This window comes from Acanthisitta chloris, unplaced genomic scaffold (genome assembly GCF_000695815.1).
Source record: "Acanthisitta chloris isolate BGI_N310 unplaced genomic scaffold, ASM69581v1 scaffold7940, whole genome shotgun sequence".
Classification (NCBI taxonomy): domain Eukaryota; kingdom Metazoa; phylum Chordata; class Aves; order Passeriformes; family Acanthisittidae; genus Acanthisitta; species Acanthisitta chloris.
In genome coordinates, this window is record NW_008649862.1 from 11,961 (window position 1) to 31,885 (window position 19,925).

The 19,925-nt window shown below is 39.8% G+C and overlaps 1 protein-coding gene across 1 annotated transcript; it reads right to left on the minus strand.

Annotated features, from left to right (window-relative positions):
- Positions 1-2,593: 2,593 nt before the first annotated feature.
- On the minus strand, positions 2,594-18,509 carry GFM2 (G elongation factor, mitochondrial 2). Its single transcript, XM_009075367.1, has 20 exons — positions 18,456-18,509; positions 17,752-17,836; positions 16,993-17,038; positions 15,957-16,054; positions 14,771-14,896; positions 14,272-14,360; positions 13,021-13,109; positions 12,722-12,782; positions 12,441-12,626; positions 10,111-10,191; positions 9,237-9,385; positions 8,572-8,712; positions 8,391-8,490; positions 7,667-7,853; positions 6,323-6,399; positions 5,688-5,826; positions 5,356-5,541; positions 3,569-3,684; positions 3,135-3,317; positions 2,594-2,722 (listed from the first exon to the last, which is right to left on the minus strand). Exons 1-20 carry the CDS (start codon positions 18,507-18,509, stop codon positions 2,594-2,596), a joined length of 2,322 nt encoding a protein of 773 aa, XP_009073615.1.
- Between the last annotated feature and the right edge of the window lie 1,416 nt (positions 18,510-19,925).

Sequence of the window (19,925 nt, forward strand, 5' to 3'; positions counted from 1 at the left end):
ACTGACTAGTCATCGATGCCGCATGCTCCGGTAAGATTTACAGTGTGTCTTGGTTCTCATGTCTTACAACCAAAGGAATGTAAGTACAGGCCTAAAGAAGAAGAAAGATTCATTAAGACAGGAGTTCTAGACAGCTTTGCAACTAACATTTTCAGAACTCACTAACTTAAAGTAGTTTAAGGAAAAAAGGCTTTGCTGGTGTAGGGTGAACAACTCCTGTTGGTAACAGACTACCTTAATAAAAGGACATGTCCTCCTGAAAATGATTGAGAAACCATTCCATTTGCACTCATGAAATGAGCATTCCTTGGGGCTGTGGTTCTGTTGCCTTTCATATATACAAGGCTTCCTTAGAACTGTGTGAACTCAAAAGAGCTCATTTAATGTCAGGCCGTTGTAGTGGGCAAAGAACTATGTTCCTACTAATGTTTCTATAGATGCTATATACAGACCCTGACAGTTGTAGCAGGCCAGGGAGCCTTTCCAAATAGAATAAACAGCTCTGGCTTGCTCTGCAGCTAGTTACTAGGCAGGGAGGAAATGGGTAGGTAGCACATTGTAACAGCTGGATTGTGTTCACCAGAAGAACAGTAACTCTTCCTGTTGAAGGTCGATGCCACTGCTCTTGAAACAGTACAGTGTGAGCAGTATCTACTATTCCGATCTAAACTGAGCTTCCTCTAGGACACAGCAGCCCAAATTGCAGAGAAACGGTGATGGGAGAAAGCAAACAAAGAGGTGGACATGTATTCCAGAGACTTCAGACACCAACCCTGTCTTTTACTAAGAACAGGTCTTGCTTAGGGGCAGAAATAGCTGAGCTATTTCATTATTCAGTTTCTTCCCCTGCAGATCTTTAAAACAGTAGTAGCAGTAGTATCAAGATCCTAAATACTGAAGAAATTTTGACTACAACTCCTTTAACTCTGAAACATCTTTTTATACTATTTTACTGCACCATTATAAATTACAAGGGTTGGTCGGTTCATTTTTAAAGCCATATGAGAACAGAGTAATTCATGGTAGTGTAACCTGGAAGAAATTCTGGCTTCCCCAAAAAGTGAATGAAAATTATCTAATTAGAGCTGCATATGAAGGAATAATTTGGGCTAGGAGTGGGAGAGTGTTCAAATGTCTACTGATTCATATTTGCATATTCTAATGACTTCTTTTCAACAAAAGCAATAGATTTTGCAGAGCATCAAGACACTTAGCCCCTGAAGTTAAGCTTTTCAACATGTTTTCTAATAGCCTGGGAACTGGTTGAAACAGAACTGTACTTAACTGAAGTACAATCAAAAGTAGAACAGGCCTCTTTCAGTCCCTAAACAGGCCATCTGTTATTTCTTGGAAGTAGTTTTTTGTTTGTACAATTATTAAAACAGATTGCCAGTACCTCTCTTCCTGCCTACACAACCAGCCAGTTGTTTGATTCTAGCCATACACCTTCCACTTTATTTTAACAGCCGTGGCATAGCGGCCGAACCGGTGTTCGTTGGATACTGCGCCCATGAAGCAAGAAGGCACTAACTGCTGCAAAGATTTCTCATCAGCAACCTGAAGTGCCTCTGGGGTATGAACATATATATGCACGTGCAGTCTGGTATTTGAACCAAGACTTAAAATTTTCACTTTTAAAATAAAATTGACAACCTTCCTGGAGTAAAGGTGAGCGGTCTCAAGCTTTCAGAAATGGGGATTCTTCACTGTGAAATCCTGAAACTTGATACCACAGAGTTACCAATTCCAGTTTCCTAGTATTGTAAAGTTGATGAAAAATAAAGCTAAGACACTGTTTACAAAAGGAGCAAACTATCTTTTTTATTTCAAAGTACCTTATCATTTGCCAGCCTTCGTGGTAACCAGATAATTGCAACTCAGAGCAAATCAGAACCATTAGAGCTTAAATCACTCATTCCTAAAGGTAAAAAACCAACTGATCCTCCTTCAACATGTTCCAAGGTGGTAGGTAGGGATTACTGTCCTGGAAGAACTCTGCCTTTCTCGTATTGTTTTGCACAGATCTTACTCAATTTGCTAAATCAAACTCAGGTAGAAGTTACACCCAGTCCTGAACTCTGGTTCATAATTGGTTTCTACCAGTAAAGGAAGTAATACTTATAGTTGTACAGTTTAAAGTGCTTATTAACTACATACCTTTTTTATTCATCTGAAAACAAATCAAGATACAGACTTCCAAAACAGTAGTTATTTCACTGATAGACATAAACTTCACAAACTTTATGCACGAGATTAAGAAACAGTCCTAGTGGCACACTAAGGTGCACTTAGTGCTCATTTCTGTGAAGAGCATTTGCATCACTTCTCATTACAGGTGCCTGTAAGATAAGAATTTGCAAAGCAGCAACTTGTGTTTGCATCCCAGCTTTGCAATTACAAGGCTGTGCCAGTAGATCAGTGTCTCTTGAACCTTCCCCCTTGGACAGTTAAAAGCACAGTCTGTTCATACAGCTGCTAACTCATCATTTACCAGCACCAGACGGTCCCAGACGAACATACTGGTGTGCATAAATAGGGTCCTGAAAATACTCAACACAGAGAATAGAAAATATCATCCTGCAGAGTAGAAAGATCATACCAGCCCCATCCTCCTCTGAAGAAGTGCACTTTGCTCTTGACTGTTCAGGGCTTGGTAACTGGCCAGCTCCAATGTGAAGGTTGCTGAGCCTGATGTTAGAGAACGCAAAACTGTTGAGTAGCCCTGGACAAAATGGAGAACACATGACACTTTAAGATAGCATAGAAAGCTGCTTAGACCACACAGAGAGTCAGAAGTATACTGCAACGTACTAGTAAGTTAATTTTTTAACAGTACTATATTAAAATACATGTATGAGTCAATAATAATATTTAAAAAACACATTCTCTGTAAAACCTGTTTTAGTAGTATTTATTACTTCTCCTACAGTTTAATATGTGCTGGTTTAACAATCTGAATTGGGCACAAAAGCACTACTAGATTTGTGGGCACTTGCTTTGGATCTTCAGTAATTAAAATACAATAAAATCCCATCAATTTAAACTTACATGACAAAAGCAAGAGTGAGCTGAAGCCAATTTTTTCTTGCATAAACAAAAAGATCAGTTTTACCATTAATAAGGTAATCACATACCATCATTTCTGCTAGTGGAACAGCAGCAATCACAACTCTGTTGTCTTGACGACTCTGGATTTCCTGAATACTACCTCTGCGCTGTGCAAGATCAGCAAGTGCTGCACTGAGATGATCTTCACTTACTGTGATTTCTAGGTTCATCAGGGGCTCCAGTATTTGTATACCAGCTTTTTTCAAAGCCTACATGGACATGAAGGAAGAGGAATTATGCTGATGCATTTTGGGTGGTTGGTTTGTTTATTTTTAAAGAAAATTCACATAATGAAGTACCTATATCACTGAAGCTAACATTGTCTCTCAAATTCTCTACTTTCAAAAGATACAGAGTCCCCAGTGAGGGCATTACACTGTCAGAGAAGAACAATTACCAGATATTGATACACATACATTTTCCCAGCTGTGTTCTACAGCACCTTACAGCTCCACTGTACCTTCTGCATGCAACGGGAGACACAGGCTGACACCATTGTGTGAGAGGTGTCCGGATGCACTGCCACTGATTGCACTGTCACATCTATATCCTGAACTGGGAAGCCAAGCAGAGGTCCTGGGCAGGACAGGGGAGAAGAAACAAAAAGAGCATATTTGTTTTTCAGAATATTCAGACACATGCAAAAGTCTTTCAGGATTAATTTGAAGCTTCTCACTTTCCTCTGTGCTCTCTCCTTCCCCATCCTCCCACCAAGGGTGTGACTACTGGTTGTGTTCCTCATTTTGTGGTTCTGTCATTATCTAAGCTCGGCCAAAAGAGGCAAAGGACTGCAGGCTCACACTTCCCTACGCTCTTTAGCAAAAGCACAGATAATTTCCAGAACCAGAAGTTCCTGAGTTCCATACAACTGTTCCCAAAAGTGAAGTTATTTTTAAATACAGGACAGTCTCTAAAACCTGTCTATTGAAACAAGACCTCACTTGAAAACCTTTTGTGAAACAGAAGCCAGAATATTTTCTGCATTTTCCTTTTCAGCACAATATGATCACAGCAAAGCTTGATACTAACCCACAAGTGAAACTCCAGGGTTAACTCAATTCCATAAAGGATGAATGACATCTAGTGTTCTAGGCAGATTATGTCCCTCCAACCCAGGACTCTCAACCAGACCAAACTATTACACTGGAGGTGAGGCCTGAACCACATCTGAGAAAAAACACATTGCTTTTTCCTTACCCCCAAAGGGGGGTTTGTTGGAGTTTTTTGTTGGTTTCGTTTGTTGTTAAAGCACTTAATGGCATAAGTTTTGGGCTGTAGACAGCACAACTCTGAAGTGTCTTCAAGGAACATCAAGACAACACAGGGTTAAGAGTCAGAAATGGGAGATGCTTTCCAGTTCCACAAAATGACATGGAAACAACACCTCATGCTGCTTCCTATAGAAAAATTGTCATTTGTCAATCCACTACCTGTTAATTTTACTGTAAGGCAGGGTTCTTAGGCCACAAGTTATTAACTACTTCCTATTTTTAATCAAAAGCCAGACACTTAGTCCCTTAGAGAGCCCACACTGCAATTAGGTGAGGCTTCTTATTGAAAACTTTCACATATTTAACATATTTGAAGATCCAGAAAATACATCAGTAACACTAATTGAGGTGTGGTGTGTACATGTTGGTCTCTGACACCATTTCTGTTACATCACTGTGCTTTACATGATGTCACAGCTGAGAGAGGACAGATTCAGAATAGATGTTAGGAAAATTTTTTTCCCAGTTAGTGCGGTCAGGCACTGGAACAGGCTGCCCAGGGAGGTGGTGGAGTCACCATCCCTGGAAGTGTTTAAGAGGTGTCTGCATCTGGTGCTGGAGGATATGGTTTAGGGTTTAGGGATCCAAGCAGTGACAGGTTAATGGCTGGACTTGATGATCTTAGAGGTCTCCTCCAACACAGATGATTCAATGATCAATTCAACACCTTACCTCTTATACCAGATTAAAAAATAAAGCAAAGGAACTCCAAGCTCAGTGCTGAGGGACTGAGAAGAAATCAGCCTCAAAATCAAACCAAATGCATGCTGACTTCCATTCCTGGCATAGGAATAAGAGTGTTTGGCAATTTTTGTTGTTAAGGAAATTTCACCATTTTCCTTTGCATCTTATGTACGTGTTCGTATGTACTATCTTCTAGTTTTCAAGCTACCAAGGAGTTTTTCCTTCTAGAAACATACAAATTGCTTCTTACAAGAACACTAGACTGGTACAGCTGTCATAGCACCTCCTTTACCTTGAATGCACGAATTTGTGATTCCATTTTCTATAGCTCCTTGGAGTTCTTTGGGGAGTGTTTCAATGACACTCTCTGCGTACTTGACAATGGGTCTTGTGGTCGCTCTCTCCCCTGACCTGGGCCTGACCTCTAACTCTGCAGTTACAAAGTGTCGTTTATCTCCTACTGTTTTGTCCAATATATCTGTGGGGGGAGAAAAGAAAGTGTAACAAGCATTTGGTAAAAAACCCTAATACATAAAGTTCATCTGAAGGTTACTCATGTATCATTTAAAGGACATCAAGCTACAATACCAGAAACAAGATGTTCCTTCCATTCAGTCACTTTACCTGTAGCTTGGGCAGCATTTAAGATGGTTTCTCGGTATGCTATTTGAAGAGGTCCCAAATAAGTCTCAATTCCATATTCACGTTTGATTCGGTCATGAATGATCTCTATGTGTAGCTCTCCCATGCCACAGAGGATTGTCTGGTGAGAGGAAGGTTAAGAGAGAAGTGGGAAAATGTGCAAAACTCAGGTTTTAATATGAAGTCTTTATGCAGGGACTTGCATGCTTTAAACTGTCTTTTAGAAATACTTTGAATTCTAAGGACCCTACAGAGAAAACATTGCTTTAGGTCATCTGACATAAATACCAAGTAAGTCAGAGGGTAATTACCACTTTTGTGACCACTATAAAAGGTATTTTTACATTATCATAAACACTTTGTAACTCAGACTTTTTAAAATTCAGACCTGTCAAAAACATGCAGAGAGAGGATGACTCCCTCTGTTCTGTAAAGCACAAGTGCACAAGGCTCCGTTTTAGTGTCGCACACAGTACTTAGTACATATGTCATATGAACATTTGGAGTCCTTTTCATTGAAGAAAATCTCACTATGCAAATTAACTCACTGAAGTGTGGTCTTGTCAGTTCTAGAACAAAACTTGGTTATAAGGTGATCAATAGAAGATTCATCTTACTTGTCCTGTGTCAGGATCTAGCTTCACTTTTAAACTGGGGTCTTCACGCTGCAGGCAGCTCAATGCATCATCCAAGTCTGCATATGAATATCAAACATTATATCTAAAGTGACTGCATGTTGGTCTTTGAGAATCAGAGTAAGTGCCTAAATATCACTTTCCTCATAAGGTCAAATCTTATTCTCAGAACAAATCAAAAGGACCCTAGAGAAGCACAGATTTTTGGCAAACAAAGTTATATCAAGTTACAAGTAACCTGCAACTTCTGACTCCCTCTCACAAGTTAATTATGCTACAGAGTGCTTTAATTTAATTATTAACCATACTATTTTCAGAGTGCTTGTATGGAGACAGACTGGAACCTATTAGTGACTCATGAAGGAAGTAAAAAATATTGTTCCTTTTGCACAGATAAGAAAAATGGTCAACTGTTACATGATTTACTTACACATTTCAAGATTAGTCCAGCATGAAAAGTTTCCAGTGCAAATGTACAGAGTATTTTGTATAGATTTTTCTTTTTCTGATTCCCCATTAACTGCTGAGGAAGCAGCTACAGACTGATAAAGTCAGAGCTGACACTGCATATATCTACTTTACAGTCTTTGGAAAAAAAACCCAGAAAAACAAAAGCAAACTAAAACATCCAAACGCAAAAGACAGTGGCTCAGCCTGCACACATGTTGCTCCCATTCTGTGTTCTACCTTGCTCCATTCCATCATACTACACTGGTACTTATCCCTCCTCCTCTTCACCCCAACCAAGTTCAGCTTATTTAGAATGAAGATACAGTTTAAAAGGTATTTCCAAAAAGAGTCAAGTAACCAAGCCCTCTTGTACAGACAGTTGGGAAAGACAGTAATATTACAGGTCACACTGCATGGATGAACCCTAACTAGACACACAGAAGTCTTGGTAAGTGAAGACATTACACCATAGAGTAAAACTGTGAGTGCTGACTGAAAAAACCCACATTTCAAGCTTATTTGTCCCCGGGACACAGTACAGCACACTCATGTGACTGCAGCAAAACCAAGCATTAGTACCTCCACCTCTTGTTTCTAGATGAAGAACTACTACATTCCTAGTCATGAAAACTAGAAAAGTACTAGTACTGCTTGACATAATAGCAAAGGATCCTGACAACCATGATCTAAAATATATCATCGGTGCAAAACACGGAAAAGAGCCTTATTAGATCACTGACTGATAAATCTGTGCAACTCACTCGAGTCAACCCAGTGTGCATGGACTGAGGACAAGTATTGTTCCTTACATGAGAATCTGGTTATGCTTGAATATCTCATTTGTAGAATATCATACATTAGGTAGCTGCTTTGTACCTTGTTGTTTGGACATCGAAGGAGGTTCAATTGTACAGAAGAAGACAGGGTCAGGGATCTCAACACCTGCCAGCAGAAGGCTCTGTATATCACTCACAGACTTCTTTTCCTCAGCATCCCTTCCAGCTCGGCGTGCTGCAGCAAGTGCTGAAGCCTTTGATGACACTATGGTATCTCCAGTGGCTGTCTATACATCACACCCAGTGATCCACGCGATGGGGAGAGGTGATGTGGAAAAAAACACAAAAACCAACAAAAAAACCAACAAAATGCATGTCGAGGCTGGTTACAGTTAAGAAAATCTGTGCAAATGAGACCCATGAAGATTGTTCAGAAGTAAAACACTGGAGTATTAAACTAATCGTGAAACAAAGTAATTTTAACTTAAACTGTTGCTTTGGGTAACTTATTTGAAATATCATTCTCAGGTGGTCTCTTTGTGGCATTACACTGCAGCTTAAGAGTTACAGTATAAATACAAGCTCAGCCCTAATAAAATATACCTTCAGCTTGCAGTCCTTTCAAATCAGCACTGCAGCTTCCAGGTCAGTTACTGACATTGGTACACAGTGATATTGCAGGAGGAACTACATGTAAATGTACTTCAACAAAGCAAGTTTACATATGTCACTGTGATCAAGAACATGTCTGAGATAAAATACTGCAGGAGCAGAAAGCACACCACTTGGACAAGCTCCCTTACAGTATCAGTGTTTTTCATTACCTGTTTTAACCCAACAGTGAGGGCAATGTTGCCAGGCATGAGTGATGGTATTTCGATCTGCTGATCAGCAAAAGGCAGGAGCAGACGGCTCATTCGCTCTCTGAAAATGGAATTCTTGTGTTACTTGGGAATTTAACAGACCTCCCAATGCTGCACTAAACCACACACCTATTTTACTCACGTGCAGTCCTTGTTAGTGTTATATACAGCTGACTGAGGTTTCAGTGAACCTGAGTAAACACGAACAAAAACCAGTGGTCCACGACATTTATCATGGAGTACTTTAAATGCTAGGGCACACAGGTCATCCTTGTACCACTGACTGCAAAATAAAAAGCACAGCAAAAACCATACTTGCAGGACTGATCCACTCAAACTCAAGCTTGCCTAAATTTCCCCTCGTTTAAGGGGTGATAGGTTTCTTATTGTAATATTAATATAGATTTTTTAAAACCTTAATTTGTACTGAAAAATAATACCCTAAGCAGTTCCAGCTCCAGCAGGACATCGAAGATGTCATGTGACTCAGTTAATACTAAATATGATCCCTAGACTCCATTTTTTGTAAAATAAGTATACCTTTAGGTTAAAAAAAGACTTAACAACTCCAAAGTGCAGGTTTGACAACTGGAGATAAATGCATAAAATTCTAGCACTGTTGACCAAAGCAGGTTCAGTACTCAGGTGTATTTTTCTGTCACTCATACCTACTGTTATTTAACACCCAAAAAGAGTAAACATTTTGAAAGAATACAAAAGCTTTGAGAACACTTTTAGTTTTCTCCCTTTATGCTTTCCTACTTGTTTTTCCTTTTTTCCTGAGCCTCCTTTTCTCCCTGTACTTACAGGAACTCATATGAACGCTCATTAGGTGCAGGCAGGTACATAGTAATAGCATCCAGCAATGGCTGTACCCCTTTGTTCTTCAGTGCACTGCCACAGAGCACAGGAACTGCTTTCTGTGCCAGTGTGACTCTGCGGATAGCAGACTGCAACTGCAAAAACATAAGCATTGTCTGTCAACACACGAACTACAATTCAGCCTTAAACCACACTCCAGCTATCAGATATTGCTAACAAATCCCCCAAAGTTGAAAGTATGTTTGTAAATCCATCAATCACCCAAACTCCTTCTGCTGCTTTGAATGAGATCCAAACCATAAGCCCAAATGTTTAATTGCTAAAACAGAAGACACTGGTTTTAAGGTTTCTACACACTTCATACAGATCTGCAGCTGTTCTTGTTCTACCTGTCCTTTTCATTTAGAATGTTATACCTCATTGCTTCCAACATGCAGCGTGTGAAGCTCCAACCAATCCATGGTGGTTGAGATCCTACTTTTGTTAGTAAAAATCAGCAGCTCAGTAACAAACTGCATTGAGTCTACCTGGAAGTTCCGTTCACCTTTCCCTAAACTCTTTCCTAGCAGTCTAACTTTCAAAAAAAACCCAAAACCAAACCCACCTTCCTGAACAAATGTACCCTACTTTTAAGACTGTGCCCAGCATGCCTGAGAATCACAGTGCATTTCATACTAAGCTCAAATACATTCTATTCTACCTCCACAGTACTGTTAATTCACTACAGAAGCTGGTGTGGTTTTTTTTGTTGATAAATCTGCAAAATCGTAATCTGTATGTACTAAAGGAAGAATAAAATAGCCCCTCAAAATAACAGCTAGCAAACCTTTGTTTATAAATAATGAAATGTAAAAATTACCTTGTCAGCTGGTATTAAGTCAAAATTTTCACTATGTTCTCCTAGAACCAGTTCAGCAAATTCATCATCCAGATCTGCAACCTTCAACAGAGGAGCTTTATTACTGGGCATATAGCATTTCACAGACAATTCACAAATCTTACTTAGGATATATAGCTAAACAGAGCAGGAACAAAGCCTTTGAAAGACATCAGAAATCATAAACTCAAACCACAGAAAATTATAGAAATAAAGATTTCAAGAAAGGATGGGGGAAAAAAACATGAAAACCACTTATAAAGCTGCTGTCGGGCAAAACATCAGAGGCAGAGAGTGCTTGTACTTCTCCCTGCAGTGGAAAAAAAACCTTCAGCCATACAGTGCCTGCCATGGAGGGTAAAACTGACTGTACTTCAGATTTACAAACACAGCAAAGTCTGTAACTGTTGCTCGCCAACAGATATTCAGTTGGAAAAACCAGACACGCATCAGGGAATTTTTTGACCTTCTTCATGTCAAAGGCTTGTAGATCCAAGAGAATATCTTTGTTTTCAAACTGTACCACTTAGCTTGACATATAACTACACTTTAAACCTCGTCTCACATACACCTTGCACTGTCACAGACTCAGGAAACCCACGTGCAGGAAGGCACTTTGTCCCCTCTAATGGCTACAACACCAATTGACCAAATTCTGAAATAAATCCTTGATAAGCAGCTAGAAGTCTAATCAAGCTAATGCTTAAAACATGAGAGACAAAGAAAATAGTTCATTTAATTAACTGAAATTAAACTGTGCCAAATGGCTGGTATTCAAAATACTGCGTTTTACAGTGTTTCTGATAAGGACTGGTAATAGCACAGAAAGCACTTCATAAAATATTTTATGAGCAAAAGGTTATCTCAGTTATCACACTAGTGGTCCAACCCATCCTACTTCAGGAAGGACCCAGAAAACAAAAGGAAAAAACCCAACACTGTTCTTAAAAAGCTTTCTATCTGGCAATACGCTTCTGAAGATAAAAGGCTGAGTAATAACACCCCATTTAAAATTAAGTTTGAAAACCCAGCTGTGTATGTGTTCTACTCAACTCACAGCAATAGAAAACAGATGCCTCTGATTCTGGTATTTCAAAGGACACTAAAAGCCTAGCATCATCTCTATGTGCTTGCACAGTGTTACTCAAAGTTGAATGGAAGGCAGCCCTTCCAACAAGACAGATTGACTTATGATTAGATTGAGCTACCTCTAAAACAGTATTTTGTGCCATTTTGACAGCCTGCAACATCCCATCCACCTCCTGGCTGCCACTCCAGAAAACCCTGCAGGTTCTGGGTCACATCTGTCAGGCCTCATGTGAATGTACCAAGTACCTTGTGGCACCTAAAGCATACAAGATATCTTGTTAGCCAACTGAATGACAAATTTAGTGTCCGCTTTTTTCAGTTCCCTATTTTTATAAAGCAGGGAGTATTTTCCATTTTGTACATCCAAGGACTCCAGCTCTATAATCAGCATGTTTTGTCATCACACATTTATGTTTCCAATGTGTGTTAAGCAACTTTCACAGATGGAAAGGAAGTGAATAAAATCTGAAATTAGTTCAGCAAGGACAAACACCTAGAACAGAAGAAATCCATGTGCTGCTACAGAGTGGGGATCAACTAGCTAAGCCACAGCTCTGCAGAAGTCAAACAGAGGGTCATGCTGGACAAGTGAGTCTGAGTCAGTAGTGCTCCCTTCCAGTGACAAAGGCTAACTGCATACTAGGCTGTATCCAGAAGTTCACAGTCAGTAGATTGGGGCAAGCAGTTAGCACCCTCTACCCTGCACTTGTGAAGCTGCATCTGTCTGCTTTTAGCTGCTCCAGCATGAAAGAGACTGACAAACTGTAGGAAGTCCAGTGGAGAACCACTAATAGAGCTGCAGCTGGAGGCCCAGAGAGATGGGCCTATCTAACTCGGAAAGGCAGGATGCAAATGCTGTTTCTCATGACTTGAAAGATGGTGGTGGGCCTGCTTCTGGGGAAAGAGAGCCAGATTCTTCTCATAGGTACAGAGGAAAGGACAAGAGTGGCTGCTGCAGGCTGAGACATGGTGAGTTCTCACTGGACAAAAGAAATACTGATGATCAAGCACTGGGACAGGCTGCCTAGACAGACTGTAATCACCATCCTTAGACTTGAAAACTCAAGTGAACGAGGCCTGAACAAGTCCATCTAATGCTGAAGTCAGCCCTGCTGTGAGCAGATCACTTAACCAGACACCTCCAGAGGTCCCTTTCAGCCTATTTTTCCTACTCTTCTAAGTAACTGTTTTAAATATATTATGCATTTACTTTAGAACTTTACTTGTTCTATTAAGGCATTTCTGGCATCCTGGACTTCTTGGAACAGGTTCGGATCATCAGCCTCCAGCAGCAGCTTTCGCTCAAAATTTTTCCCATCATCCGAATCAGAAGTAGGTTTCCAAATTATCTGTTCCTTAGTCACGACATCAATCAGTCCTCTAAAGGTCTTGGCTTCCCCAATGGGCAACTGCAAATAGAGTGGAGGCTTAAGACAGCTGCAAAACATTAAGAAAGAAGTTCCATTTGAAAGAATACAAATAAACTTTTCATTTCTAAGCTTACCTGTAATAGCAAAGGTTTTGTCTTCAACTTCTGTTTGATGCTCTCAACAGCATATGTAAAACTATATAAAAAAACAGATACCGAGTTACACAAAACTTAATGACATTAGTAAAATAAATTTACCATTCATTATTTACTGCAAATTACTCCTACAATTGCACAAAAATATGCATTTGCATAATCAAAGAAGTGTATAATAAGTATTAACATAATTGGGTTGCTCTATGCTTAACAGGAAAACTTTATATTAGAGACATTCTCTTACAAGATTTCTAGCAATGATTACAGTAACTAAGTACCTTGCCCTGGTTTTGTCCATTTTGTTTAAGAAGCAAATTCGTGGTATCTGATGTTTGTCTGCTTGTCTCCAGACTGTCAGAGTTTGTGCCTAAAGCAAAAGACAAAATGGAAGCATTAGTGCTGATAGCTGAACTGTACATGCCCCAACACCACTGAGGCTCTGAGTTCAGAGTACAGAAGGGAACTCTGCTAATGGGTTGTGACAAGCCCCTGCCTAGCAGCAGAGATGAACTCCATGAGCAGCTTTGTCTTGTCTCAGTCTCTCAGCTGTTGTCATTCCCGTTCCTTCACTAAGGGCATGCAGGCATATGGGTAAGGGAATATGGAGAGAACCTAAGCATTACAAGGGAAATACATGGGAAAAACTCAGTTATGTGAAGACTTTAGACTTCACTGCCAAATTACTTAAGCACACACAGGCAAGCATGCAACACTAGAAACTGCTGTGGGTTTGCTAGTAGTTTGAGCCACTCATCCTATGCATTTTTATTTGAAAGTTAAAATAGGTATAAATACAAATGAGTTTGAATTAAGAAATAGTTGCTTACCAATACATGGAATAAAGCAAGAATTTGTATCAGAAAAAACCCCACACAGATCTAACTGTTTTGTTGTTGGGAGTGGGGACTGTTACTCAGTTCAGGTGAGTATTTGATGGCACCTAAATGTTTCCCAATAGCACGTTAAGTAACGTGGCTTACACTGACCAAGAGTTCTCTCACCCTCCTCTACGATAAAGGTACATCCCACGAGAGACAGTGATTTCACATGCAGCTTTTCTACATGACTGGACTGCTGAAACATCTCATGCTAGAAAAAGCCCAATTTCAGCCTGCCTCCACCTTTCCTGCACTACAACCAAAAGGGCATGTTAAAAAGGCCATCAGGGAGGCAGAAATTCTGGGTGAAAATTAGTAATTTTCTAGACGAAATCTGAAAATGAGAAATGGACAGATATTCATTTCTTTCTCCTTGTGGAACTAGCCAGAAGCATTCACCTCAATCAATGTTTGCAGAAGGCAGCAACAACAAAAATGCCCCAAACTTTAATGGAAATCCCAGCTATTTTCTGCTTATTACCAAGTAAAATTCTGTGCACTACAGAGAACCAAATTAAATGCTCAGGTTCCGGAACCTGAATTTTGATCAAAGCATCCAGAGATATAATACAGAGAACATCTCTATACATTGTTTCAGTTTGATTTAAGTCATTAGACACACACACACAAAAATTTACCAGCTGACTTTACCTCAACACCAGCTGAAGCATCAAACACTGCTACTGCTCCATCCAGGACTCTCAAGCAACGCTCAACTTCCACTGTAAAGTCCACATGACCTACAAAAGAAACCTCCTTTTATACTATTATATTCAACCAGGCAACACCAACAAGTCATTGCAAATTTAAACATTTGTTCCCCCAAATAGTGTCAAAACAACTCAGCTTGCAGAGAAATACACCCATCAGTCTTTGAAATACACAACAAGATTGTTACAGTTCAATCCTAGAACTCAGAACAATTTAGGGTGGAAATGTCTGAGCTCACTAATTTATACAGATAGATTAGGCACCAGCAAACAATAATTATCCAAAGCTGAACAGAGCTCAGTCTAGGTCTCTTTATTGATGCAATTCAACCAATTAAATTTTGTACCATATTTAAAACTAAGACATTCTATGTGACATTTTGTGACACTCCACCTCACCCCTCTTCCTTAATAATACAAGTACTGCTCAAGAACAGTACCTGGGGTGTCAATCAGATTGATTCTGTAGTCCTTCCAGTCAAATGTGACAGCAGCAGACTGAATGGTAATACCACGTTCTCGCTCTTGGACCATAAAATCTGTCACTGTGTCTCCATCATCAACATCTGTAAACAGGAAGCAGGATTGAGTAGGTAAATGACTCAAAATCTGAAATTGTCTTCGAATACAGGTGTCAAGAAAGAGTTGGAAATACTGTCCCTGTTATATATATATGTATAAGCTATGAAAATAAGCCTTTTTCAGATCATTATAATGTCAGGTAATTTACCCAGATTCCCCTTCTAAGGAAAAAATGCTCTGCACGTTAGTGACAAGCAATTCCAGCAATCTTTTTATTGTTCTTAATCTTAGTAACACCATAAGAATCTTAAACTAAAGCAAAGTCCAAAATTATGAACAAACCAGGTTTAACACACCTGGCTGCACTGTATTGAATGTAACTGGCAATTTAAAATCTGGCAATCAAAAGGTAAATGCAAAGTAAAAAAAAAACCCAAACAACAAAAAGCCCCAATCCAAAACAACAACAAAACACCCAAAACAAAAGGTTGGGTTTTGCTTGAGGTTTTTAAAAAACTTCTAATAAGCAGAGAAGCAGTTCCGCATTTTTAAACAAGCAGGACATGAAGCTCAACAGCTCCACAAGCCTAACATCTTCCATCACTCTCATACACAATAGAGAACAGGGAATTAAATTTAGAAGGTCAAAAAGCAGCACAAACAGAGGCTGCTGTGACCCTTTCAATCTTGAAGAATTCTGACAGGAGCTGTTGAGGTAAGGAACTCTTCCTGTGCTATAGCTGCGAAGAGAAACAGATACTTTTCCTTAATCTGGTTTCTTTACAGATCAAAAGGGAACTGAAGAAAACAGCTTTACCAGAATGGCCAATAAGCAACAAGTAAAATAAGGAGAACTTTTAATTAAATGTCAACCAAAACATAATGAGCTAGAGACAAAAGAAAAATATGAACCTGTGATCTCTCAAAGCACAACTTCCTTAGAACAAAGTGGGATGTACATTAAAATGCCATTAAATTGTACCACAACTTTGGAAAAACTAGCTTCTACACGTGGTATTCCACCAGCAACCTCCAGCTGCATTGCATGGCATTGTGCACTAATAAATATCTCAAAGCTACTGAAACACGAAACGTATTTCTAACCTCCAAGTGTTCTTGTATACCCAGAATAATACAGCATTCTCTCTGTTGTCGTGGTTTTCCCTGCATCAATGTGGGCCATAATGCCAATGTTTCGGATCCTGCACGAAGTGAAAACAGTGGGTTTAAGTGTGGTAGTTTTCAAATTCCATTTATTTATTGTAATTTGCATAAACAATATTCACAGAGAACAGCACAGAGGATTTATCACATCTTTGCTGCATATCTGATACAGTGCACACTCTAATACTGAAGGACACAGGTATTGAAACAGTGAATTTTCTTCAAATCAGTAGTACTGAACAGTTTTGCAACACGTTTCCATACTCCAGGGAAGGCCATGTCTTGGCCTCATCCTCACCCACCTGCCCTCCCCACAGGTCCCTCCAGCCTCTCATCCATCCCAATGGACCTAGGGCCCAAAACAATCTATTGAATATATACCCTTTATGCCCTAAGTTCCCACAACACTGTCCTTGATTCTGTTCAGCCACCTCTTCCTGTCTGAAGTACCTCACCAGTAGCTTCCAGAACTGCTTCACTTGCTCTGCACAGCACAGGTTTGCAGTCAGCTCCTGTGTTCACCATTAATGCTAGCTAATCAGTCCTTCAGGACAGAGCAGCTTTCCAAGGGAACTTCACCCCCAAGACATTTCCTTGGCAGCTCCCTCATTACTAAGGCCTCATCTAACGTGGCTGAGAGTTTCCATGAACACAAAGTACACAGCCCTGCCCACAGCAGAAGTCTAGTTGCCAAGATATCCCTTCCCCTTTTTTCAGCTCCCAGCAACGCCACTGATTTGGAGCTTCCCTAAAAGCCCAGTTGTGATTCTGATGACATAAGCAAAACACAGTCCAAGACCTCTCTGATGTCAACAAGCATCCTTGCCACAAGGATGTCACAGGGGCAAAGGTAAGGAAGTACTAACTTTCACTTAAACATGCACATGTGACAGGCATAGCAGCAAGCCATGACTCTTTATCACATCCATTGCTCTGAGTGCCACATACATCCAAAAAATAAGCTAGCAGGACATACCTGGATATATGAGGATTAATGACAGAACGCAGAGACTTGACATCTCCTGGAGACAAACAAAACAGAACAACAATTTTTAAGACTGAGTCCAATGCAGAAATACAGTTAACAAAACGTCTAAAAACCTTGCATTAAAAAGAGAGATTCAGACCCCCAACTTGTGACAATCTGTAACCTCTAACACCTCAAACTTCTGAAGAGATGTACTTATTTTCAATAACTCTCCTTCTCAAGGGGAAAAAAAGAGAGAAATTCTTCAAAAGAGCTGAAATTTAGAAACAACAGGAAAAACCCAACATAGAAAAGTATCATCAGCAAAGTATTCTCTTAGAAGCAATAACAAAACATGCTTCCATTTAAGACAACTGTAATGCTGACAGTCATCTGACCTGGCTACTGGATAATAAATTTCAACAGCAATTTCTCCTTTAAACATTGAAGCCAGATAATTCTCAGGGATAAAAGCCAAACTGACCTGAGCTAAGAAAATAGGGGATTGGGAAGTTTTAAATGCTATTTTTCTTGCAAGATAGATTCTCTTTCACCCTATTTATTTGGAAAATAAGTTGCCAAGATAAATTTTTATGCAACTAACCTGAATTCAGTTACTCAAGCTGAGTATAAATACAAAATAAGAACAATTTAGAAATACTAAATATGAGATGTAGTACAAAATAAACTGCAATTTAGAAAGCATTCTTTACTCTTACTCAGTTTTAAATCACTCTTTACTATTAAGAGAACTATTTAAACTCATACCTGGTGGAGAACTGTATTTTCTTAGGCTGCAATTTAGCTGTGTCACACTTAGGACTCTCATTTTTGCCTTCCTGAAATATACATGCTTGAAAGAAAAAAGAACCATATAGAATATTTATCACTGTAACTAATTACTTTGTAGCTGCATTTTTTCCAGTTGTAGCAAAATAAACTAAACCAAAATATCTACAGGAACAGATGCTGTTGTTAGATGTTTATATAAGTTCAAAACACACCAACTACTTGGAAGCACATGCATGGGGATAATGCCCACACTGAGGTTTAAACCAAGTTTGATCCCAATAACTTTTAGAATATCCAGTAAAAATCTCTGATGGCATCAAAATATGTTGTCAGTAGCCACAATGTTTTAAATATGTCTAATTATTTGTGTAAATAATACAAATTTAACACCATCAAATATTAAGTAGTCAAAATCACAGATAACTAAAAACAATTGACATAAAAATTACACATTTGACTTCTACATTCTGACTCATCACAAACTCAACTTCACTCTGAAATACAATTCCCACGTGAAAATATCTATTTGTTATTTATTTATTGTATTATTTATATCTAACCTTTAAAGGAAAGAAAAAAAAAAAACCCAGGCACCAACACCACAACCAAAAATGTTTACTCAGAATACCCCAAGTATTTTCTTCGCTCAGAGGAAGCACCAAAATTTGGGGAAAATTTACCTTATTGCACAGACTTCCAGCACTCACTGGAAATCTTCTTGTAATCCCCAACATTCTGGTTAAATCAACATTCAGGTTAAGTCAGCATCAGATCTGTAAAAACCAATGTTATTAAGCCTTAAAAATGCAGCATAAATGCAAAGACTAAATGTATTTCTCAAAGAAGTTTTCAAACAGTAAAGCAGAACAAGGACCATTAGTGTTTACACTTACTCTCAGGTAAGCTCTGGAGTGAATACTGATGTGCAAATAGCTTTCCAGGCCTTGAAGAATCATAGAATTTTAGGGGTTAAAATGGACCTTAGAGATCATCCAGCCCCAATCCTCTGCCATGGGCAGGGACACCTCCCACCAGAGCAAGCTGCTCAAAGCTTTAGGCAACCTGGCTTTGCACACTGCCAGGGATGGAGCATCTACCACCTCCCTGGGCAACCTGTGCCAGTGTCTCACTACCCTCCCAGGAAAAAACTTTTTGCTAATATCTAACTTAATTTTCACCCTCTTACAATCTGTACCCATCGTGCCTTGTCCTGTCACTGCGACTCCTGACAAAGAGTCCCTCTCCAGTTTTCCAGTAGTCTCTTCAGCCACTGGAAGGTTGCTATGAGGTCTCCACACAACCTTCACTTCTCCAGGCTGAACAGCCCCAAATTCCTCAGCCTGTCCTCACAGGGGAGATGCTCCAGTCCTCTTAGCAACTTTGTGGCCTCCTCTGGACTTGTTCCAACAGTTCCATTGTCCTTCTCATGTTGAGGGCACCAGAACTGCACACAGCATTCCAGGTGGGATCTCACGAGAGCAGAGTAGAGGAGAAGAAGGTGCAGGGCAAAGGACCCATTTAGGACAGAAACAACGGAAAACATGAAGTACTATGACCTCTTAAGCACTGTAACACAAAGCTCAAGCACAGCAGCTTTCAAAGTATTCGTAGCAGGCTGCTGCTTATTTGGGGAGATGCCAATGTCTGGCTTCAGTGCCTTCCTGCTTCATGGTAGTTTCACAATAAACAGTAAGCAGCTTATAGAAGCATAGAACAGAATCATCAAGGTTGGAGAAGACCTCTAAAATCATGAAGTCTCTGTGCAGCTCTGGCATCCTTGATGTAAAAAGGATGTGGAACTGTCTGAGCAAGTCCAGAGGAGGCCATGAAGTTGCTAAGAGGACTGGAGCATTTCCTCCATGAAGACAGGCTGAGAAATTTGGGGCTTCTCATCCTGGAGAAGAGAAAGTTGCCTGCAGACCTCATAGCAGCCTTCCAGTATCCAAAGGGGCTACAGGGAAGCCAGATAGGCACTCTTTGTTAGGAGCTTCAGTGACAGGACAAGGGTTAGCAGATGCAAATTGAAAGAGGGGGAAAATTTGGGTTAGGTATTAGGAGAAAGTTTTTTTCCTGTGAGGGTGGTGAGACACTGGCACAGGTTGCCCAGGGAGGCTGTGGCTGCCCCAACCCTGGCAGTGTTCAAAGCCAGG

Coding starts and splice junctions, on each gene's coding strand:
- GFM2 (XM_009075367.1), bottom strand. CDS start 18,509: ATGTTGGGGATTACAAGAAGATTTCCAGTGAGTGCTGGAAGTCTGTGC. Junction 9,386..10,110: donor ACTTAATACCAGCTGACAAG/GTAATTTTTACA, acceptor ATGTTTTTGCAG/TTGCAGTCTGCTATCCGCAG. Junction 8,713..9,236: donor GAGCGTTCATATGAGTTCCT/GTAAGTACAGGG, acceptor TTTATTTTGCAG/TCAGTGGTACAAGGATGACC.